Below are 22,890 nucleotides of genomic sequence, written 5' to 3'. Positions count from 1 at the left end.
AAGTTGTGTGTCTGTGTATGTGTGTGTGTATTTTGTTTCCATGAATAGCAAATATATTAGGGATGACGTGGTAGTCATTTCTTGTAATACATTGTGAAAAAGCATTCTTATTGTCAGATCTTTATTTTTTCTAATATTTGAGAAAGCTTTAATTAATTTATGTATCCTATTTGAGGTTTTTTTTTTGTTTCTTGTTTTTTAATTTGAAGGATCAAAGGAGACTTTTCTCCCCATGAATTTAGTATTTTTTTTGGTTTGGACATTTTGTGTTCTTTATTAATTTTAAAATAAGATATATTTTAAAATAAGATACATTGTTCCATATTTGTGCTGTTTTATGCATCTGTATTACTTATTCAGAAATTTACATCTTGCCACTAGTTTTGGTAAATATCAAAAGCTTAATTATATCCATCTTGCTTGACTCAGTACATAACCATGCTCAGGATGGATTTTGGTCACTGGTTCAATATAATATATGAAGTATTGATGACCTGAGTAATATTGTAATATTATCTAAATAATACCATCATTAAATAGTCACAATGTTCCTCTTTTTAGTCTGTTCTCTTCCTTTGAAAATAGGATGTGTATGAGTTTTGTCTAACTTTTTCTTCCTAATTTTCTTTTATTTTTTTGTTTCTTTATTGTGTTTTTTCACTTTTACTAGAAATTTTAGTTTACTTTCATTTGGAGAAGAAGCTGAAGAAGAAGAGGAAGAAGTAAATCGAGTTAGTCAGGTAATTTCTAACTAGCTTGCCTTTCTTCTGAATTATAAAAGATTAGCATCTTACTTTTTCTTATTTTTATATCTTCTCCTGTTTTAGCTAGCACAGCAATTTTAGATACATATTAAGTATAAACTAAATTGCTCTGTGGTGTGTACAACATGAGTTGATTTGCTCTCTTAAAATTGTTTAATTTATTTTTTATACCAATTGAAACTGGGATTGAAGTTTTTTTTAATTGGTTTAATTCTAAAATTCAGATTTTAGTTCTATTTTTTAAATCTGGTTTGCTAGGTGACAGTTGTTTTTATCATTATTACAAAATACGGTCACAGACCAAAACTCATACTCATTTTAATGTTATTTACATTTATTGTATTTGCTTCCTTAATTCTCATCCCAGCCCTTTGAAATAGTTACTAGTGTTTTGACTTGTGAGTGAATTCAAGTTATAGATAAGCTATTAGTATAGTTACCACTGGGTTTGAACCAGTCTAACTAAAATCCATGATTTTGGATTGTATATTGCCTCCTGACCTTTTATTCTATCAGCCCTTCCCATGATTTTTCCTCAATTTATGTTTCATTACAAAACTCAATGCTGAAATGTCTATAGCTCCTTCCCATTGTTTGGAACAAATTCTGGTATTTGTTCTCCAGGGAAATCATCTATGAGGCTTTTTATTCACAAAGGCTCTGCTATGCCTTCTTTTCTTGAAAATTAGTGAGCACTGAAACCTAAAGGATTAGATTCAAAATCTTTATCATGACAGTTAAAACTTAGTAACCTAACTCTGCATACTTGCTTGACAGTCACATATTTCATAACAATATTAACAATAATAACATTGACTGAAAAGCACATTCTTGTCACCCTTGTTTTTACTTATTTTTACTAGTACCTCCGTCATTAGTGAGCATGGTTTGGAGAGGTTAATGTTGGGCATAGAGCAAACATTATGCTTACCTTACTTCCATTAAGTCTGAATTAAAATGGCATATATAAGAAGTAATTTGGCCTGGTGCCAATAGCTCACACCTGTAATGTTAGTACTCAGGAGGCTGAGATCTGAGGATCTGGGTTTGAAGCCAGCCAGAGCAGGAAGTAAATGAGACTCATATCTCTAATTAACTATAAACCAGAAGTAGCACTGTGGCTCAAAGTGGCAGAGCATTAGCCTTGATCGTAAAAGCTGAAGGACAGCGCCTAGGCCCTGAGTTCAAGCCCTATGACCGACCGACCCCCCTCCCCCAAATAAACAAATTTGGTCATAGTTTTCTTGCTCTTTATAGTATCCTTAAATAATTTATTTGATACTATTGATTCAATTACTTCCTGTCCATACATGAATTTTCTAAACTCTGAGAGATATGGCTGAATAATTTTCTGAATTCTTATCTCTCATTCTTAGTCTCTTTAAGAAATGTCTTTCTGCACTTAAATGTCAAAACTGAATTCATATTTTCATAGAAACCTTTCTCTCTCTCTCTCTCTCTCTCTCTCTCTCTATATATATATATATATATATATGTATCATCAATCATTCTGCTCACCTTGCTTTCTCAGAAGTCATCTTCTTTATACCTCTATGCATTAGTTAGCCTTTCCTATTTTGTAATTCAAATTTACACCTCTTCAAAATGAAAGATTTACTACATGTCATGATTATATGGGTTCAATCTGGGAATTACCAGGGTTCCCTTTCATTAATATCTAAAGATGTCAAGTTCTTCCAGGTGTCAGTGGCTCACATATGTGATCCTGGCTACTCAGGATGAAGAGATTGGGAGGATCATGGTTCTAGTGCAGCCCAGGCAAAAGGCTCTTGAGACTCAGTTTCAACTAATACCTATGCATGGTGGTATGCATCCTGCAATAGAAGGGAGCAAGAATAGGAGGATCATGGTCTAGATTGATATAAACAAGTAGTGGGACCCTATCTTAAAAATAACCAGAGCAAAAGGGCTGGATGCATGGCTCAAGTGGTGTACCTTCTCTCTAGCAAGTGTATAGCCTTGAGTTCAAGCTTCAGTCGTCTCCCTATCCCCCCCGAAAATCTGTCAAGTTCTCTAGGGCATTATGACACACACCTGAAATCCCAGCATTTGGGACACACAAACAGGAAGATTGCAAATTTGAGGCCACTTGGGCTATATAGCAAGACCTTGTCCTAAACACCAAAATGTCTAAATGTGAAGTTGCCTGCATACTATCGCATTGCTCATTCATTTTTCTTTTGTTCTGGATGAAGTATGCTCTCTTTCTTTGTCTGCTGTTGCTTATTTGTTTGTTTTGGCTGGGCTACAGTTTTAACTCAGAGCCTCAGGCTTACTAAGCCAACACGTTTTGCACTGGTTATTTCCAAGGTAGTGTCTTGCTTTGTGCCCTTGCTATCCTGGTCTGCATACCTCCTATTTGTGCTTCCCTTTGTCACTAGGATAGAAGATGTGTCCCATTGTGCCCAGCTACTGGTTGAGAAGTATAGTTAACTCTTATGCTGGGACTGGCCTCAAACCATAATCCCTTGATCTCTACCTCCCAAGTACTTAGGGTGACAGGCTGGAGACAACACTCTTGGCTTATCTACACTTTAGCTTTTTCTTTAACATTTGGCTTTAGTATTACCTCCTGATTACTTCTACTTCCACTCCCCACCCCCACCCCCCAGCAATCTTTAACCAAGCCTGGACTAGAAATTTCTTCCAGTCGTAATTTTCCTATGCTCTCAAGCACTATATCTGCAGTATTACTGTGATTTATTTTATTCATCTTCTAACTCTGCTCAATACTTAGTTTATGTAGTTGCTACAAAAGTCATGTTAAATAGAGGTTATTCTTTTACAGCTAGAGAAATCAGTACTCAGAGAGGTTAAATTGCTTGTTTAGAGTTGTAGGCCATGAATTTTGGACTTAAGAGTTTTTTTTTTTAACTAGTTAAGTCTGTAACATGATTGTGGATGATGAAAAAGCTATTTCTCTCAAGACCAAGCCATCTAAGACACTGCAGAGAAATTTCATTGGTAATACATCATTCTGGGTTGAAGCTGCAGTTGCCTCCTCAGTAGGCTGAGCAGCTGTGGAGAGCAAGGATAGGAGAAATGAGCTGATTTATGCCTATTTGTGTAAAAATTAAGTTTCTATTCTACTGGAATCTTTGTTCACTTTCATCTTGAAATAAACTTCAGGAGAAATTTATTTCAATTTTTCTATTCCTAATAAATGCATTTAAATATTCAAAAATTATTTTTATTCTGCTGCTTTCTACTGTAAAAGTTAAAATAAAAACAACATGTTGAAATTATACTGAATATTGTAAACTTACCCTCCAAAGGCAATCTGTGTTTGGTCTAAGATTCAATGTGAAAAGATACTAGCAAGATAATACCAGGGACCTCTTTATTTTCTGTCTTCACCCTGAAAAACATTACCAAGGTTGCAAAGGCTAAATTTTCCTCTCTGCCAAGAAATTACAACTCACAGTTAATTATTAAATGAGTATTATTATCCTAATATTGTGCTATTTATTTCTCTCATCTGATTCTTTAATAGACGAGGGGGTTTAATGTGATATAGTTTCTCTCATACCCATATCTTTAGGCTTGCTTTCCTTATTTTCTGCAGCTGCCTACTAGACACCTTTCTATTTGAATATCTCACTACCTGGCCCTGGCCAGCATCACACCATTTATTCTCTGCTTTGTTTAGCTTTTGGGCTGCAATCTCCTCGAAGGTAAATTCTGTTCATCTTTGACTGAAGTGTCTTGGAGTAGAAATAGCTTGGAATTGGGATCATATAAACATATGACAACTTTACTTTCCACTAATGATGTGTGATTTTGTATAACTTCATCTTTCTGAACTTCAGTTGTTCTTTCTGTAACAGAATTGCATATTATGCACATTTCTTTTATTTATTTATTTATTTTTATTGTGAAAATACTGTACAGAGGGGTTACAAACACACGGCCAAGATAATGAGTACATTTCTTATCAAGCATTGTAGCCTCCTCCTTTGTTTTCCCTTCCCATCCCTTCCCATCCTCCTCCCAACCCCCCACCCAATCCTCCCCACTTCCCCCCCCCAAAGTTGTAAAGTTCGTTTTCGACATAACAACTTGTACATCTCATTGTTGCAATGGGTCCACCTGTATCCCTATTTAAACGATTTGTTTTTCCCCTTCCCCTCCACAAATTATACCGACATCAAATACAGTGAATGTGTATATGTATGTATACACACCATACATACCACCACTTAGGGTTATGAATTAAGGACATGGCTAGTTTTCATTTTAACACATTTCCGAATTTTGAAAATATCTTTGAATGTCAAATGTTTTAAAATAGAACAATATATGTTGTAATTGGCATATAGCTGTTTTGTCTACTTTTTGTCAAATAAGTAAGTTTGAGAAAAATGGAACAAAAAATATTGAAATTTACTGGCTTAATGGAAAGCAATTGCTGTTGAGTACATGAGATAGATTCTGGAAGAAAAATGTGAATACAAGTGTATTTTTGCTTATTTAATTTATATGCAAGTCTTCAAATTATGATCATGCCTCATACATTTTACAGTTGTTTTTGTGGTAAAATGTAATCTTGAAAAAGGAGGGCAAGTTGCTGTTTTTTAAATTTAGCTTTACTATTTTCAAATGCATGAAATAACTAGAGCCAAAGCCAGTAACTAAGTTTTTAAATTGCTAAAAACAACTTGTAGTTTCAGTGGTTGAATGAAATTAAATATTTCTATAGGGTTTAAAATAATTTTCATTAGTCAGTTGCTTATCAAGTTTCCTTTTTAGGTGCCTCTATAGTGCTAAGCTTTCTCCCAGAACCTTTCTGACTGATCACAAGTTAATAGCCAGTACAGTCTAAATTGCAGCTTTGCTTTATGTCAGAGTCCACTCTGGTTTATGGATTATCGAGGTGGGATTTCAGCCACTCCTTCACCCCATTCACATGGCTTAACTTTCCTTCATTACTTATTTCAGTATCTTTCTATTACCTGATAAAATCTCTTTAGAGCCATAGAATTTTATAGCATAGAGGGGTCCTAGTTCAACTTCCTTTCTTAATAAACGAGGAAGCAGACTGGTTAAGTGACTTTCCAGACTAACTTCATTTCTTTTTTGATAGGATTTTTTTTGATAGAAAGATGCCTTAATAATAGTATCTTGAGTTCAGAAAAGCACACTATTAGACTTTGTCATGATGTTCTCCTGGGCAGTGTGAAGAAATGTGACCTGGGAGTAATACAGTCAGACTTATAGCTAACTGAATGCTTCTGCCCAAAGAGTGCTTTGTTGCTAATCTGTGCCTGAGTTTTTGAACAATGAAGTTGAAATGTAATAGGAGTAAATGTAAATTTTTACTTCCATTCAATAAAGTCAACTGAGTATATATGACTTAATAAGTCCTAGATGAATTATTTAGTATAAACCCTTGTCTAGAATAAAGAGTTTAACATTTTCTTTATTGTTTAGGTCACAGTTGCAGCATTTACATATTTTGTTCCAGCAAACTCATTACAGCTGTCAGAAGGAAGGTAGTGAGAAGGATGGAGTTTAAGCTAAAAGCTAATTCACACAGGGAGTAGTTGAGGAGCAGAAAAACTTGGTGAAGTAAAAATTGACTCACAATAAGACTTCAAATATCTGAAGAAAATTGTATCTGTAAGATCCCTTTCCTCATACTACTTTCTTAATAGTTCCATTTTATTTTTATTTGTATCCTTTTATATAACATATAGAAATATTAAACATATTCCCTAATAAAAGCTTATAATCACACAGTGGTTTTCATGAGACAGATTACATCAAGTGGCAGGCCCATTATAAAAGTTTTTCAGTAGCTAGATTTTAAAAGAGCAGTCAAATTGTCCTTGTTCACAGCTATACAGGGAGTATGTCTCTTCCTATAAGACATGTTAACATTTTTACTTCAAACTCAGAGTTATAGAAGAGTTTTTTTCCCTCATCCAGGCAAAATTAAATTGATAGACAGTAGGTAAACCACTTTCTAGATTAATTAGAATGTTTTTCCTATTCTAGTTTATCCTATGAAATTAAACTTACCTTCAATGTTAGGAGACTGCTATGAGCATAGTATAGAGAGGACTGCCAGTCTGCTAGCACAGAGGCCGTCATAGTGTTAGTCTTATTTGTAAAGTATTTGGCACATCAAATTGTATTCAAATGTACTTACTTTTCTAGTTCTTCAATGATTTTTTGAATTCATATATATATAGACATCTATCTATCTATCTATCTAATCTATCTATCTATCTATCTATCTATCTATCTATCTATCTATCTATCTATCTATCTACCTACCTACCTACCTACCTACCTACCTATCTATCTATCTATCTAGTTTCCTATTACTGTTCTAACATTGATGCAAATTTAGTACTCTGAAACAAAACAAACAGTATTTTAGTATTCAGGGGATTAGAAGTCTGAAATAAGCTTTTTTGGGTTATGTGCAGGTATTGGCAGGGCTGCCTTTTTTCAAGAGGCTCTGGGGAAAATTAATTTCCTTTCCTTTTCTAACTTCTAGAAACTTTCTGTGTTGCTTGGCGTGGCCCCATCTTCTACCTTCAAAGCCATCAATAACTGATAAAGTCTTTTTCTCATTGTATCACGCTGACTCTGATTCTCTTTCTATGACTTCTAAGCACTCTGTGATTACATGAGATCTATTCTGATAATCCAAGATAAACAGCCCACCTTGAATTTTTTAATGTACCTTCAGAGTTCCTTTGTATTCACAAGTTCTTGGGCTTAGGACAAGGACATCATTGGGAGCCATAAATCTGTCTTTCTAGATTTAAAATAAGTTTATATATATATATATATATATATGTCTTAACAGAACTTATTTGTAGCTCATTTGTAGTTCCAGAAGATAGAACTATAGTTGATTGCATGGTTAGAAGTTATACACACCTTTTTTCTCTAGTTGGAGTATTTTTCTAATGCTAAAAGCATGCACACGTGTGTGCATCTGTGGGTATGTGTGTTAATAAGCTCCTTTTAGTACAGAAACATGGATTAACACGTTAGCACTGATATCATGAAGATCCTGCATTCAGTGGGAGACTATATTTAATTACACATATAAAAATCTCTATGTATGTGCATGCATGCGTCTGTGTGTATGTACATGTGCGTGTGCACGCACGAATGTGTGTGTGTGTGTGTGTGTGGTTTTAAGCATTACAAATTTATTATCTTGCAGTTTTGGAGGCCAAAAGTTCAAAATTGATTTGGTAGAAGTTGAGGAATGCTATTTTGTCTACCACAAAGCCATTGAGATTTGAGTGGTTTTGTTATATGACAATATCATGACAAAACCATAACATCTAAAACCAAATTACTCTGTGTTTATTTTGGTTTTGGCCTAGATGTTGATCCCTTTATTAAATAAGGCAAAGGAGAAGGGAAGTGGGAGGAGGAAAAGAAGAGAGATCTTATATATGTATAACAATTAGGCATATGATTGTGGGAACTCGACTCCAAAATATGTACAGTAGACTTGGGAATAATTAATGAGTCCAAAGTCTGTAGGGTGGAAAATCAGGCAGAAATTTGTATGTTACAATTTTAAAGCAGAATTGCCTTTTTGGGGAATCCTCATACTCGCCCTTAAGGTCTTCAGTTGCTTAGATAAGGCCTGTTCACATTTTGGAGGGTTGTCTCAAAGCTTAAACATTTAAATGTCTAAAGCATTTAAAAAATATTTTCTTATACATCTAGACAGATGTCGACTGAAAAATTAGGCCCCATGGCTTAGATAGGCTGTCACATAAAATTAGCTACTACACCAGACCTTCTAGCTTCCTGTTCCATGTTGTTCTTCTGTACCACTTTATCTCTGTCTTTCTATTTTCTTTCCTCCATTCCTCCCTTCTTCTGATATTCTATTTAGTTCTTGTTTTGCTGCAGCTTTATTCTGTATTATGAACTTCTGATAATAATGTAAATTTCCCCTATTTCCTTTGATGATCATTTTTAGATTTGTTTGCAGACAGTTTTGAATTTGTTTGGGACTCTTGGCACTGAATTCACTAAGTATATTTAGTGTGTTTTTCTGCCAGGTAAACTTTTTAGGCCTGAGCCCACTCAGAGAGATTAGGCATTTAAAGATAGTCAACTTATTTTTACATTCTTTGGGTTTGTCTTCTAAGTTTTTCAGTTTTTTAATTTGTTTTCTTTGCATGCAGACGGTTACTAAGTATAGCAGGAAAGAAACCTAAAGAACTTGTTGATCACATATTATCATGCTAATTCACTTTAAAAAGTTAATTAAAATTTGGAATAGTAATACTTATGTTAGTTCACAGTTTCCTCCTATTGTCAAGGGTTCTTTTAAATTACTGTGAAATACATTGGTTTTTTCCCCTTAAGCTGTTTAAAGTAAGTTTTGGGACATAAACCTAATCTCTTTCCTTTTGCCCTCTACAGCCCAGACTTGTCTTGAATTCAAGGTCCTCTTGCTATAGCCTCCCAAATATTGGAATTATAGGCATTTACTGTCACAGTTGGGAAGAACCTTTTTTTTTTTTTTAATTTTTAGGAGACAGTACTGAGTATTGATCTCAAGGCTTACATACTGTTCCTTATCTTTTTCACTTAAGGCTAGCACTCTACAGTGGTTTCATGAAGATAAGAGTCTCTTAAACTTTGTTACCTGGGCTGGCTTTAAACCTCTATCCTCACATCTCAGCCTCTTGAGCAGCTAGGATTACAGCAATGAGCCACTGGCATCTGCTAAGAACCTTGTTTCACCATTATTAATAATTTAAACTTCATGGAAATTTGCATATATTTGCATATGCAACATGATGGTTTAAAATATGTAAATAGATTAAGTGAGCTAATTAACATGCACATTACCGCTCATTTTTTGTGTATGATAAGAACAAAAAAACATTGTGATTTTTGACATACAAGACTTATTTAAAAATAACTACATGTTTATGATTGTGATTCCAGGAGGGAGCCAGGTAGAAAAAATGCATAATTAAATTTATAATTCCTGAAGATAACCTGAGGGCTGGAGAAAGGAATGTTAGGGAGACAAAGGCTTGAATAATAAATGTTCAGATTTTATTATAGTTTAGATCACTTTGTGCTCAGTTTTATACATATTCACTCCTTTTGTGTAAAATAGCCAAGAGTACCATTTCCATTTTGAAGATCAACATTCTGAAGAAGTCATTCTATATTTTTAAAAATAGTACAAGTTGTGGAATAAAACTTGTAAACTCAGGGAATATTAGATCTTAAAACTTTTACATGGTCCAACTACTACCTCTTTGTTATTTTGACACAGAGTCTGAAGATGTCACCCAGCTTGGTGTCAAACTTTAGAGCTCAGATGAACTTCCCACATCAGCATAAAGTACCTGTGACTACAGATATAGTTGGCCACGTCTGGCTACATTTTTCTTACCTTATGTTATTTTTATACACTGCCTTCTGATTTTGAACAGTTTTTATAGTTGGACACAGATGCAATCCAATAATTAGTTGACATTTTCTTTTTCATAACTCCTTAGTTTTAACAAAGACTGTGGAGTTAGTAGTATAGACTAAATTACAATTTAAAGTATATTTAGATGTACTGTTTGAGAAACACTTTTTGTTTTGTCTGGTAAAACTGGACTGTAACCATGTATTAATTGATTAGATCTTTAAAGCCCAGAGAACTCCATGATAATATAGAAAAATTTGGCCTATTATTTTTGTCATGGAAGTATAATTTTGAAGGTATACACCTGTCAAATTTAAGGGCTGTTCTCAAAATTAACAGTGGGGCCCAGTGCCAGGACACAGGTCCTATCATGTGGTGGGGAAGTCTGTAGCCTGTGCGATTCCAGCTCTGAAATCCAGCCAGTGTTCTGGGTCTGAAGTGGAAGGGGCAATAGAGCAAGAAAAATAATACATTTAGATTTTTTTGTGCATTATTGCTATTAGGAAGATCTGAATTTAAGTCCTAGGCCCAGTTCCATTCACTAACTTGTGACTCCTAAGAAACCAATCTCTTTATTCATCTATAAAACAGGGCTAATGATGACCACTTCATATTCTTTAATTTAGAGAGAGAGAGGGATTATGAATGTTAGACGTAACTGTTTGTAGCATGATGCCTGGCATACAGCCTGTACTTGATAAATTAGAATAATAGCATCCGTGGTAGTGATTTTTAGTTCTGTTTCCTATAGTAACTTCTTACACTATTGCTCTAGTTCTGTCTTCTTTTTATGCCTATTTCCATACTATAATGGAAACTTATTGAGAACATGAGCTTTGAAATTATGAAATTTAATAAATTTTTAGACCCTGATGAATGCCCTATGCTTGCGGGTCTTCTAAGTAGCTTGTTACCATTTTAAAAATAGCACCTTGTAGGCATCTTTATCTGATATTTTTAGGTATATTTTAAAAAGTGATTCATGATTCATAGTATATATTACTTTCAAATTATTCTTCTTATTTATCTTCTAAGTTCTTATATATTGGTTATAAAATTAATTAGCTATATGTGAATCGTGATGATTTAGGTCAGAATTGGTCATCAGTAGACTTATTTTTAATGATGTATCAGTTTGTGGAGAAAGAAAAAAAGATGTTTCCAAATAGTAGTTTTGATAGAGCACACCTACAATTCCACTTCTTGGAGATTTAGGCAGGAGGACTACAAATTCAAGGCTACCTAGTTAATGAGACCTGGTCTTAAAAAATTGTTTTGAAATAAATTAAGTAAGATCATTATTATCAGTCAATGGAGTGATAATTGAGTTATCAGTCCATTTTAGTTTTTCCTGAATGTTTCAGAGACATATTTTTTATTAAACACTAATGTGTTTAATATGTAACGACTATCTTGTGCTTCTGGAAAACTGTTTGTTTTTCCACTAATGGTATTGTACATCTTTTTCCAGAGCATGAAGGGCAAAAGTAAAAGCAGTCATGATCTCCTTAAGGATGATCCACATCTCAGTTCTGTTCCAGTTGTTGACAGGTTAGTATGATGCTGGTATGATCTTAAGTTCTTATTTTCAAGCTCAGATTCTTTCTTCCTTCCTTTATTAGTAAATCGTCAGAGCCCATAAATCCAAATTTAGAAACCTAGCTAAAAGATCAAACAAACCAACCATATTTTGATAAAAAGCTATAGAGTCTCTAGCATGATGGAAGAACTGTGTTGCCACTTTCAGTCTTCTTTCTGGCTACTTCTGTTGAAGTAATTACTCTTAAAATTGTTAGTTTATTTCATCTTAGGATAGTGTGATTACTGGAAAGTTGTTTGTTTTAACAGTTGAATATTTAATTGCACGTTGCATTGCTTTTTTGTTGAAGTGTTCTTGTCTCAGTTGGTATGATGGGCAAGCAAATCAGAGTGTAAGGTTTTGGGAAGAAGTTACTATATTTTAGGCCAATTCACTGAGTAAACATTCTCACATAAACTCAGGTGTTAAGAGGAAGTTGTCTTACTGTCTTTGTTGCTTCTTTCTGAGAAGGAAAGATGTCTTAATGAAGATGATATATTAGGCCAGTGTCTTAAAAAGGGGATCTAAAATACTATTGGAATACTGAGTTCAGCTCATTTTCAATTCCAAAAGTCTTTTCTTAGGATCTTTTTTATTAGAAAAAAATTGTTTTCTGCAGGCAAAATATCCTTATGGATTTTTTTAAAGCCTTTGTTAAAAATCCAGTGATTTCACATATCTGCTAATGGAGCATATGTCTTATTCTGCCTATAAATATCAACTCGGTTGTAAGACATTTCCTCTGCTCTACAGTGCTGTTTTGAGATTCGTATATTGAGGTAAATTTTTGGAATATGAATCCTAGCAATTACTAAAAAATTTACTTTGAAGGTAACATTCCTTTTACTTATTTTTTATAGTGAAAAAGGTGATACAACAGGAGATTTGGATGATGTAAGTATTCATTTTATGTAAATACAGCTTGAATTTATAGAAAGCTCACATTTTTTCAAAATAAAATATTTTCTTTAAAAGTAACACTTTATATTAATATTTGTGCAGTTTTGAAAAAAAATAGTTCTTAAGAATTACCTTAACATCTTGTTGAAAGCATTCACAATTTCTCTCACTAGAAGTTTTGGTTTACTGAATCTGCAATAGGGGCTGAGACTAAACATATAGCCATGTAAGAATGCTAATAACCTGATATCCAAGACCACTATTCTTGGGGTTCACAAGCCTCACTCAAGAATAATGCTTTATCAAGACTCACTAGGTCTAATAATCACAAGAGGAAAATGATCCACTTAGTATAGATTGTTCCTTCTTTTCTCTCTTTTATGTCTTCTTCAATTATTAGTGCTAAAGTTCTTGTGAAAGTTAAAGATATAACAGTAAACAAAACAGGCAAGAATTTTAGCCCTCATGGAGTATTTCCTTTATTATATGAGAAACAGTAATCATAAATAATAAGCACATTTCGAAAGGAAGCCTCTGAAGAAGGCGTAGAAAGTGATTCTACCATTTCTTAGAATTATCAAGAAAAACATCACTGAGAGGTTAGCATATGAACAAAGGGTGAAGGAAAGCGATGGGCAAGAAGATAGGTATCTACAAGAAGAGTATTTCAGGCTAGAAAGAACAACTGCAGAGTTAACTAGTGTTGCTGAGCTAGAGTTCTAGAATATGTCAGAGACAGGTTAAGGCTTTGAGTGAATTGGTGATCCATTGCCGTTTTTTAAGTATACTGGTAACTATAATTTAGGTTATAGGTATAAATTTCAACTTCTTCACTATACCTGTTCTCCTTGAATTAACCTGTCAGTCTGTTAGCCAAGTGCCTCAAGAAACACAATTTCCACTGGCATAAGAGTAGAAATGTTGGGCTGGGAAGGTGGCTCAGTGGTAGAGTGCTTGCCTTGAATGCATGAGGCCCTGGGTTCGATTCTTCAGCACCACATAAGCAGAAAATAAAAAAGCCAGAAGTGGCGCTGTGGCTCAAGTGGTAGAGCACTAGCCTTGAGCTGAAGAGCTGAGGGACAGCGCCCAGGCCCAGAGTTCAGGCCCCATGACCGGACCCCCCCCCCAAAAAAAAAGAGTAGAAATGTTGATAGACACAATATACAGACATAATATATAGAGGGAGCAATTTGTTAGAGAGGCTGGACATACATTGAGTAAATAACTCTTCCTGAGTTATTCTTATTCTCACATAGTAAGACCATAGGGGTATTCCCACCTGGAGAAGATTCTTTTGAACATTTCTGGTTAAAAACAAAACAAAGCAAAGGGAAACGAAGCAAGACAAACCTGGACTATACAATGAGAGTCAGAGATAAATCTGTGGAAATGAAAGGAAAATAGAATGTCTGGCAGATACTCAGTTTCAGTTTTTTTCAGGATGGAGAAGATGAATGTGGAGAAGATGAATATATTGACAGTGATGAGAAGAACCTGTTGAGAGAAAGAATTGCAAAGAAATTAAAAAAGGACATAAGTACAAATGTGAAATCAGCTGGAGAGGGAGAAGTGGAGGAGAAACCAGTGAGCCGCAGGTGAGTCTGTTGTTAGGCTTCTGGGTATCAGAACTTTTATCTTTTTATACTTCGACTCAACTGAGATTCAGTGGTTTATTAAACTAATTTTCTATTAAACAGATTTATTATTTGGTAATATTTTGATAAATCTAACAGTGGTACAGATTGGCCTGTTTGGAGAAAAGAGACCAGGCTTAAATACGTATCTTTTAAAAATGGCTCTCCATACTTTTACATATAGCTATTGTGTTTGTCTGATACCAATGAGAACACTTGAGTAATTTGCATTAAAAGGAAAGAGAGGGCCTCAAAATAATTTAGGTGAGTAAAATATGTCAAAACTTGTGAATAAACTGTATGGGTCCAAAGACATTTTTAAATGTCTCAAGTCTGATTGAAAATACATAATGCTATAAACCCTTCCTAATCTCAGTGGTATCATAAAAGAAATTTCAGTCGATGAAAAAAATTCAGTCTGATGATAAATTTTACTGAATTTTGTGACTCACCATTTTTCTTTCCTGAAATTTAACTCAAGTAAAAGCCTTCAGTATGATTCTTTTATTGCTACTTTATTGAATACATTTTAAATAATGCTGCTTCTAAAAAGTAATAATACTTTAGAATATTATTTGTCTGAGTTTGGGATAAGACAGACAGAACTATATATAAATTACATTTTTCTATTATGTCTCAACCTTATGAAGGTTAGGAATAAACCCTTTTCATTACACTAGTCCCTCATTTTCTTTCCTTTATATAACCAGAAAAAAAGTGATCCCCAGAAATTCTCACTGAAGGTAAAACATTTTTCAACTCAGAAATAGCACACAGAAATCACCTTAATTAGCCATTTTTTCAGCAACATTCACCTGTTCCTCAAGTAATCATTATTGAATAATTTAATATAGATTAATTTCAGGCCAATATTGGCTGAAGATTTTCATAGTCATATTCATGATTCATAATTAATGATGTTAAAAGAGCCTCTCATAGTGATGGGATGTGTGGAAATGTCACAAAGAAATCCTCCCTTGTCTAGCTAATGTATGTTTAAAAAAAGTGTGCCCTTAGCTCTGTAACTAAGTCAAATCATGAATTAGTCATAAACATATAATTTTTTCTTTTATTACATTCATATATTTTCTAATTTTAATAATTAGGAGCTTTTTTAAGACTAGATTTCTAATAGAAAATACTGCTGTTATCATTAGGTGTTTCTTAAACCCCACTACTCATCGCATTATCCTTAATACAATTTCAAGTACATACCTTAGAAGTTAGTAAAATTGATCATATACATTAGTAAATTTACAATGTAATTTAAAATGATTTAGTAAAATTGAATTCTTCATAACTAGGTAAAGCTTATTTACTGTATACTTATGACATTTTAGTATATTCTCAAAAGTGTGTGCTTCCTTACAACAAAAGGTTAACTTTCAAAGCTTCCTTATTTGTAGGGTATCCTGTTAAGCATAAAATTGCATTAGTGGTTAATGTAGGAATAACTTTGTGGTCCTGAGGATAGTGGAGAGCCATTGAAAAGTTTCTACAACTAAATGACACATAGAGATTATGTGTTGTATAGAGAATAGATTAATGTAGGAGCACCTTTGGCTGCTGAAATATTAATAAAATACCACAGATTGAGTGGCTTAAACAACAAACACTGATTTCTGACAGTTCTTGAGGCTAAAGTTGAATGTCATAGTTCAAGCACAATTAGTTCTTGATTAGAGCCATCTTTGTGACTTATTAACAGCTACCTTCTTGCTGTGTCTATTTATGTGAATTTTTTTTTGATTAAGGGTATAAAAGTAAAAGCAGACAATCTTAAATGTATGAGCATCTTGTACACTGTAGAAGAAACAACTGTATTCAAGTACTTTGCTAATCTACAATGAAAATTAAAGAAAATTAAGCTTATAAAAGTAATTGTTTAGGGGCTGGGAAGGTGGCTCAGTGGTAGAGTGCTTGCCTTGTATGCATGAAGCCCTTGTTTGATTCCTCAGCACCACATAAGCAGAAAAAGCAGAAAGTAGTTCAGGCCTCACGACCCACCCAAAAGAAAAAAAGTCATTGTTTAGGTAAATAAAATAAGTTTTATGCATCTTGAGGTAAACTGACCTAATGTGCCAATAAAATAAGGCTTCAAGAAAAAAAAATAAAAGCAAGGCAGTCAAGATAGAGAAGATAAAAAATACTTATTTATGTTATCACTAGGTGTTCTTTATTTGTTGTTGTTGGTCATGGGGCTTGAACTCTGGGCCTGGGTGCTATTCCTCAGCTCTTTAGCTCAAGAATAGCACTCTACCACTTGAGTTACAGTGCTACTTCCGGTTTTTCGGTGATTTTTTTTGGAGATAAAAGTCTCATGGACTTTCCTTCCCTGGCTGTCTTTAAACCACAATCCTCAGATCTCAGCCTCCTGAGTAGCTAGGATTACAGGCATGGGCCACATGTGTCTGGCCACTAGGTGTTTTTTAAACTCACTGCTTTCGAAGGAAAATATAGTCTAGACATTTACATATTAATTTAGGAAATTTTTAAATATCATCAGTGCTTTTGGTTAGTTATACTAGCTTCATATAGTTTATGTCTCAAATCTTGGAGTTGATTTTTGGTTAAATGCCACCAATAATAACAAAAAGAGACTAAAAGTCTTAAAATATCATAATATGATAGAATGATTATTATATTAAAAGAAATTCTCTACTCAACTTGAGGTGTGGAGATAACTAGGATATCTATGTAAAATCATTAAAAAAAAATAAGTGTGGGGCTGGGAAGGTGGCTTAGTGGTAGAGTGCTTGCCTTGCATGCATGAGGCCCTGGGTTCAATTCCTCAGCACCACATAAGCAAAAAGTAAAAAGCCGGAAGTGGCGCTGTGGCTCAAGGGGTAGAGCGCTAGCCTTGAGCTGAAGAGCTGAGGGACAGTGCCCAGGCCCAGAGTTCAGGCCCCACAACTGGAGAAAAAAAAAAAGAAATCAGTGTTCTTGATATGTACAAACCTGTCATCTAGATGTTTGTGAATTTTTGACTCTGTTATCCTTTAGTCATTTTCTAATCTGAGAAGTGGGCAAAGACTAGAGTAGCCTACTGGTAAGCTAAAGTATAATTTTACTGAAAATTTGTGGAATTATTTCAATTAGATTTCACATCTAGAATTTGTTAAAACTATTTATTGTTTGGATGTTAGTCCTGCAATCAGGACTGACATTTAAGTTTGGGAGTCCTCTTTAAAATATAACTGTCAACAAATTTATATATGGTAGAATCTTACTCTTCTAATGTATTATGAGAAATGTGTGTAGTTGTGTCTTAGTAAAGAATTTAGGGGATTCACAGTGAAAAAAATTCAAAACCCTTCTCTTCGGCTCTTATGAACTATTCTGATTTCTCTGGATTTCTAGTTCCAAATATATTTATTACTCAATCCCCACAGTTTTTACAGATTCCCCTCCAATCTCAATTCAATCTCTGCACACCACCGGGTTTCCTGATTCATGAACTAAAAGGAAACTTCAACTCTTATCCCTTTCTCTTTCTTATCTTACCCTGTCAGACCAGTCTTTTTCTTTTCTTTAAAAGGAGAGGAATCCTTCATTGGACTCTCTCTCTTTGTCTTCAGTTTTCTCCCTTTGCTGGACTTGCTCCCCCACCTTAATTTATGAATAGGCTTAATCTCTCCCCATGTTAACAAAAGTTCTCCATTTTATTTTCCTACTGACTTTTCATTTATTTCTAATTACAAATTGTCTTTCCCTCAATTCCTTCACTGAAACAAACTCAGTTCCTTTCACTGATAAATGTAATAGCTGTTTTTCAATTGTCTTCCTTGGTTTCCGGTGTAAATTTTATCCTTGGAAATTTTATCCTTCAAGAACCTTACCATTTAAATTGTTGTCTGTTGTCCAGGAACATTTATTTCACATGGGGGGAGTTTCAAGCCAGTCAAAGTAGCTTAAGCCTATAATCATAATAGTTTGAGTGGTGGAGATCAGGGTCACCCAAGCCAGCCTGGGCATAAAAATTTGTAAGACTTTATCTCACTCAATAGCTGGGTGTAGTGGTGCACACCTGTTATTCCAACTATGATAAAAGTATAGTGGCTGAGTAAGGTGGCTTGCCTGTCATCCTCAGTGAAATGAGAAGAGAATTGCAGCCAAAGGCTAGCCCTGGCATAAAGCAAAATTCTACCTTGAGGTCCATTAACATAAGAGAGCACGATAATTGAATGCCTGTCTAACAAGTAAGGCCCTGAATGGGGAGATGGAGGAGAGGGAGGGAGAAGGGAAGGAGAAGGGGAAGGTGAGGAGGAAATGAAGGGGAGGAGGAAAGGAAATGGAGAGAAAGGAAGGAAAGGGCAGGGAAAAGGGGAAAGGACTTTAGACTGGCCCACCTCACACCTGATTGGTACAGAAAGTATATTGCTATTTGAGAAGCTAATATCTTAACTACAAGGTCAGCAACGTGGTACTACATTCTCTTAACTCTTCATTTGTACCCTCCTCGCATTTCTTTTCAATACATATGACTTTAAGTTAATTTTTTTCTTCTTCTTTGTATATTCTTATGCTTTCTTTACAGTTTTTATTGTGTCCATTTATATTTGTATCGTCATAGTCAAACATTATAGGATAGTATTCAAATATTTGTACAAATGAGTGAACCAAAACTGAATAAAGTAGAAATTTCTTACTCCTCCAACAAATTCATGTTCCCTTGATTCCTTCTGCAGTATGAAATAATGTAGAAAAAAAATATATTTCATAGCATCACCTCAGATAGGCACATATATCAATTGAACTTGGTTTGAGTCTTGAAAAACATTAAATGTCAGTGTAGCAAAGCACATAATTTTAGAAGACAGAGTAAATAGTTACAATTTTTAAATAATTTATTCTAGTAAAAATATTTGAACATTTAAACATATGAAATGAGGTCCTACCTTTGACTAAGTTAAGAAGTTTTGCTATTAGGCCATGAGAAAAAAAAATTTAGTCTGTTTTAATGTGCATTCGGGTTGATTGAAAGCTTGTGATAGTTTGTCTTTTAGTCTTATTTTAAAGCTTATTAGAAAGAATCTTCTTTTGCCTGTAGGTGGAGCTCAGCAGCTGCAAGTTAGTCATGTAAACTAAATTGAGTTTTCATCCTTGCCTGTTAGTTTCTAGCATCTATGTATCTGATAATAAATGACTGAATAATAAAAATAAGGTGAAACAAGCAAACTAGTCAAAATGAAAATACTGTCATTTTATAAACTTTCTATCATTTAATTTTATTGTGATTCTTCTAACGTATTTTCCTTGAATTGTAAATCAAAGAAATAATGAAACATTCTCAAATCACTATTAATGATTTTGTAATAATGTTTTAAAATTTCTTTTTGGCAGTACTCAGGGCCACAAACTCACTCTGCTTTCTTGCTCAGCCCCAGCTCTGCTTTTTGATAGTTATTTTGAAAATAGAGTGCCTTAGACTTTTCTGCCTGGACTGATTTCAAACTTACATCTTTCTGGATCTCAACCTCTTGAGAGCTAGGATTACAGTTGTAAGCCACCTGTGTCTAGCTAAAGATTTAATAAAAATCTTTCAAGGCTAACCAGAATGAGTTTAGTTTTGGTGTTTGAACAGGTTCTTGTTTATCAGCCATGTTTTATTTATCTGACATACATGGATGACTATAGTGTTCCTTTTTTTTTTTTTTTTTGGTCAGTCGTGGGGCTTGAACTCTGGGCTTGGGCGCTGTCCCTGCACTCTTTAGCTCAAGGTGAGTGCTCTACTGCTTGAGCCATAGCACCATTTCCGATTTTCTAGTGGTTTATTGGAGATAAGAGCTCATGGACTTTCCTGCCCGGGCTGGCTTTGAACCTTGATCTTCATATGTCAGCCTCCTGTGTAGCTAGGATTACAGGCATGAGCCACCGGGGCCTGGCTGATAATAGAGTTCCTTTTTCATGAAACAGACCTCTCATTTGGTACAGTTCAGCTATTTTCCTCATGAACTACATTAGTTTGACTAAATTTGAAATATCGTATTATAATGATAGTATTGAGGTTGAAGATCAGAGGCTGGACACATAAATGAACAGTTACTAATGCTAGTCTCACTCTGTCTTCGTTTGTTGGATTTGTAACATATAGCCCGGATTTCTTGTGGAAACTTGAATTTTTTTTCTGAGAATTTCTAGACACCTCAAAAAAAACTTAAGATTTCTCTTAGCCTTAGAAAATTTGTGAATGTTTCTGTACTTTGTGTTCTGGTTTTGTTTGCTTTATGATCAGACAGGAACTATGTGGTTATCTGTACGGTATAAACTTGGTTTTCTTTAGCAAATTCAAAACAAAATTTCAATATTTAAATTTCAAAAATTGAAAAGATAGTACATATTTTCAAATTAGAATACAAATTTTAAGAGATAGTACCACAATAAAAACTGGAATCCACAGACATTGTAACAAACCAATTTAAATGATTGGACTGATCATCTACTGCTTTCATCAAAATGTATATAAAGAAGGGTATCACCTATGTAAAGCATTTCTGTCTCCTTTCATTTTCTTTTAGCCTCCAGGTAATATACTGAAAGAAATAGAAAACAAAAGAAGAAAAGAAATAGAAATGTAGGATTATTGGTTTGTGAATAAAGAAATCTACAGTTTCTTTGGTCTGGAGTAATAATTTGGTCTGGACCAAATGTATTTTAAGGAAATGTTTAGGTTCAACAGCAGATTTTAACCATTTAAATCAGTCTTGGTTTTGATAATGTTTGCATGCAAACTTAATAGTTGCTTTACATATTTTTTTCCTAAACCATTCTATTCATAAATATATGTTACTCTTGTATCTAGCAGCTATATAAGAACTACTATATTCCAGACTCTTGGTACCTGAAAATACAGAAATGCTTTCTGCCTGTATATGTTTATTACATTCTTGCTGTGGTTTGAATGTGTACCCCCAAATGATCATGTGTTTGAAAAACTTCAACCCATGTAATCCTGTTGACAGATGAATCCTTTAAGAGGTGATTAGATAATGAAGACAAATCAATGATTAATATGACTACTGCCAGAATGAGCAGGTTATCTTGAGAATGGGTTTCTGATAAAAGGAAGGGTCTAGTATATTTTTTTCTGTACTTCCCTCCTTTCCTCTGCCCCCCTCTCTGCCTCTCATGCAAATGCACATTGAACACATGGGTACCTTACCACCTTAGATCATGTAAATATCGTCCAACAAGTTCCTTACTAGTTGTAGAACCCTCAGATTTGGACTTCTCAGCCTCTAGAACTGTAAGAAATAAACCTCTGTTCTTTATGAGTTTTCCAATCTCCAGATATTCTATTATAGCCACAAAGTAGGAATAAGAAGTGTAAGGAGTTGGGCTGGGAAGGTGGCTCAATGGTAGAGCGCTTGCCTTACATGCATGAGGCCCTGGGTTTGATTCCTCATCACCACATAAGCAAAAAGAAAAAAGCCAGAAGTGGTGTTGTGGCTCAAGTGGTAGAGCGCTAGCCTTGAGCTGAAGAGCTGAGGGACAGCGCCCAGGCCCAGAGTTCAGGCCCTATGACCAGACCCCCCCCAAAAAAAAAAAAAGAATTGTAAGGAGTTAATTACAATTTATCATCACAAGTACCCTACTAGATATACCTATAAAATATTATGGGTATTAAGTAAACAATTATCTATGTTTCAGCAAAAGATCAAAACCAGGTTTAAAAAGTTGAGAAGAACTATGGTGAAACTTACTTACAGTCCCAACTTATAGTAAATTGAGACTGGAGGATGGGAAGTTCAAAGCCAGCCTGAGCTACACAGTAAGATTCTGTCTTAAAAACAAGCAACACAGAGTTGATAATAAAATTGCCATTTTTACAAGTTAAGATCAGTCACATATCAGCCATTTGACATGTATCACCCTGATGCTACTATTTTGATTTTGTTTTTTGTGTGTGTGTGCTGATGATGCTAGGGCTCGAACTCAGGGCCTGAGTGCTGTCCCTGAGCTTTTTTGCTCAAGGCTAGGTGCTACCACTTCAGCCACAGCTCCACTTCTGGCTTAGTGGTTAATTAGAGATAAGAGACTTGTGGACTTTCCTGCTCAGGCTGGATTTGAACCACAGCTCTCAGATCTCAGATTCTTGAGTAGCTAGGATTACAGGCCTGAGATACCAGCACTAGCTTGGGTCACTATTTTAAAGAAATAACATTTTAACATTAAGTATACTTCTTTAAATTAATGTTTCATAATCTCCCAAAGTAGATGGAATGGTTTGTTTTATTGTTTTTCTCTGTTATGGTTAAAAGCTTAGAATAGTATCAATTATAATACAAACCATATCATAGTTTGGTATTTCTGGCAAGCTTCCTTTTTTCTTCTGTTTGGATTTTTAGAGCTAGAATTTTTGGATATTCTCAGCAAAACTGTTTCTTGGGCTATTTGAAATAAAATACCACTTTTAAAATGTCAAGTCAATTCATTGGGAACGAGTTAATCCATATTCAAGGACTCACCTTTAAAATAAAACCAAAAAAATCCTTGAACTTCAGTTAAATACTCCAGAAGTAAGACGGCCGTACTGTTTTTACAATTAGATTTTGTACAGCAGACAGG

The 22,890-nt window shown here is 34.5% G+C and overlaps 1 protein-coding gene across 2 annotated transcripts in view; it reads left to right on the top strand.

Moving 5' to 3' along the window:
- Positions 1–22,890, top strand: part of Cwc27 (CWC27 spliceosome associated cyclophilin) — a 192,606-nt gene that overhangs the window by 19,376 nt on the left and 150,340 nt on the right. For both annotated transcript variants that reach the window (XM_070031387.1, XM_070031388.1), the window contains exons 7-10: positions 671–740; positions 11,681–11,760; positions 12,649–12,682; positions 14,129–14,283. In XM_070031387.1, the coding sequence (XP_069887488.1) occupies positions 671–740; positions 11,681–11,760; positions 12,649–12,682; positions 14,129–14,283 (339 nt within the window). The remainder of the gene's footprint in view (positions 1–670; positions 741–11,680; positions 11,761–12,648; positions 12,683–14,128; positions 14,284–22,890) is intronic.

This window comes from Dipodomys merriami, unplaced genomic scaffold (assembly GCF_024711535.1).
Source record: "Dipodomys merriami isolate MVZ:Mamm:240054 unplaced genomic scaffold, mDipMer1.0.p SCAF_20, whole genome shotgun sequence".
Classification (NCBI taxonomy): domain Eukaryota; kingdom Metazoa; phylum Chordata; class Mammalia; order Rodentia; family Heteromyidae; genus Dipodomys; species Dipodomys merriami.
This window is presented reverse-complemented; position numbering and strand designations above follow the sequence as displayed.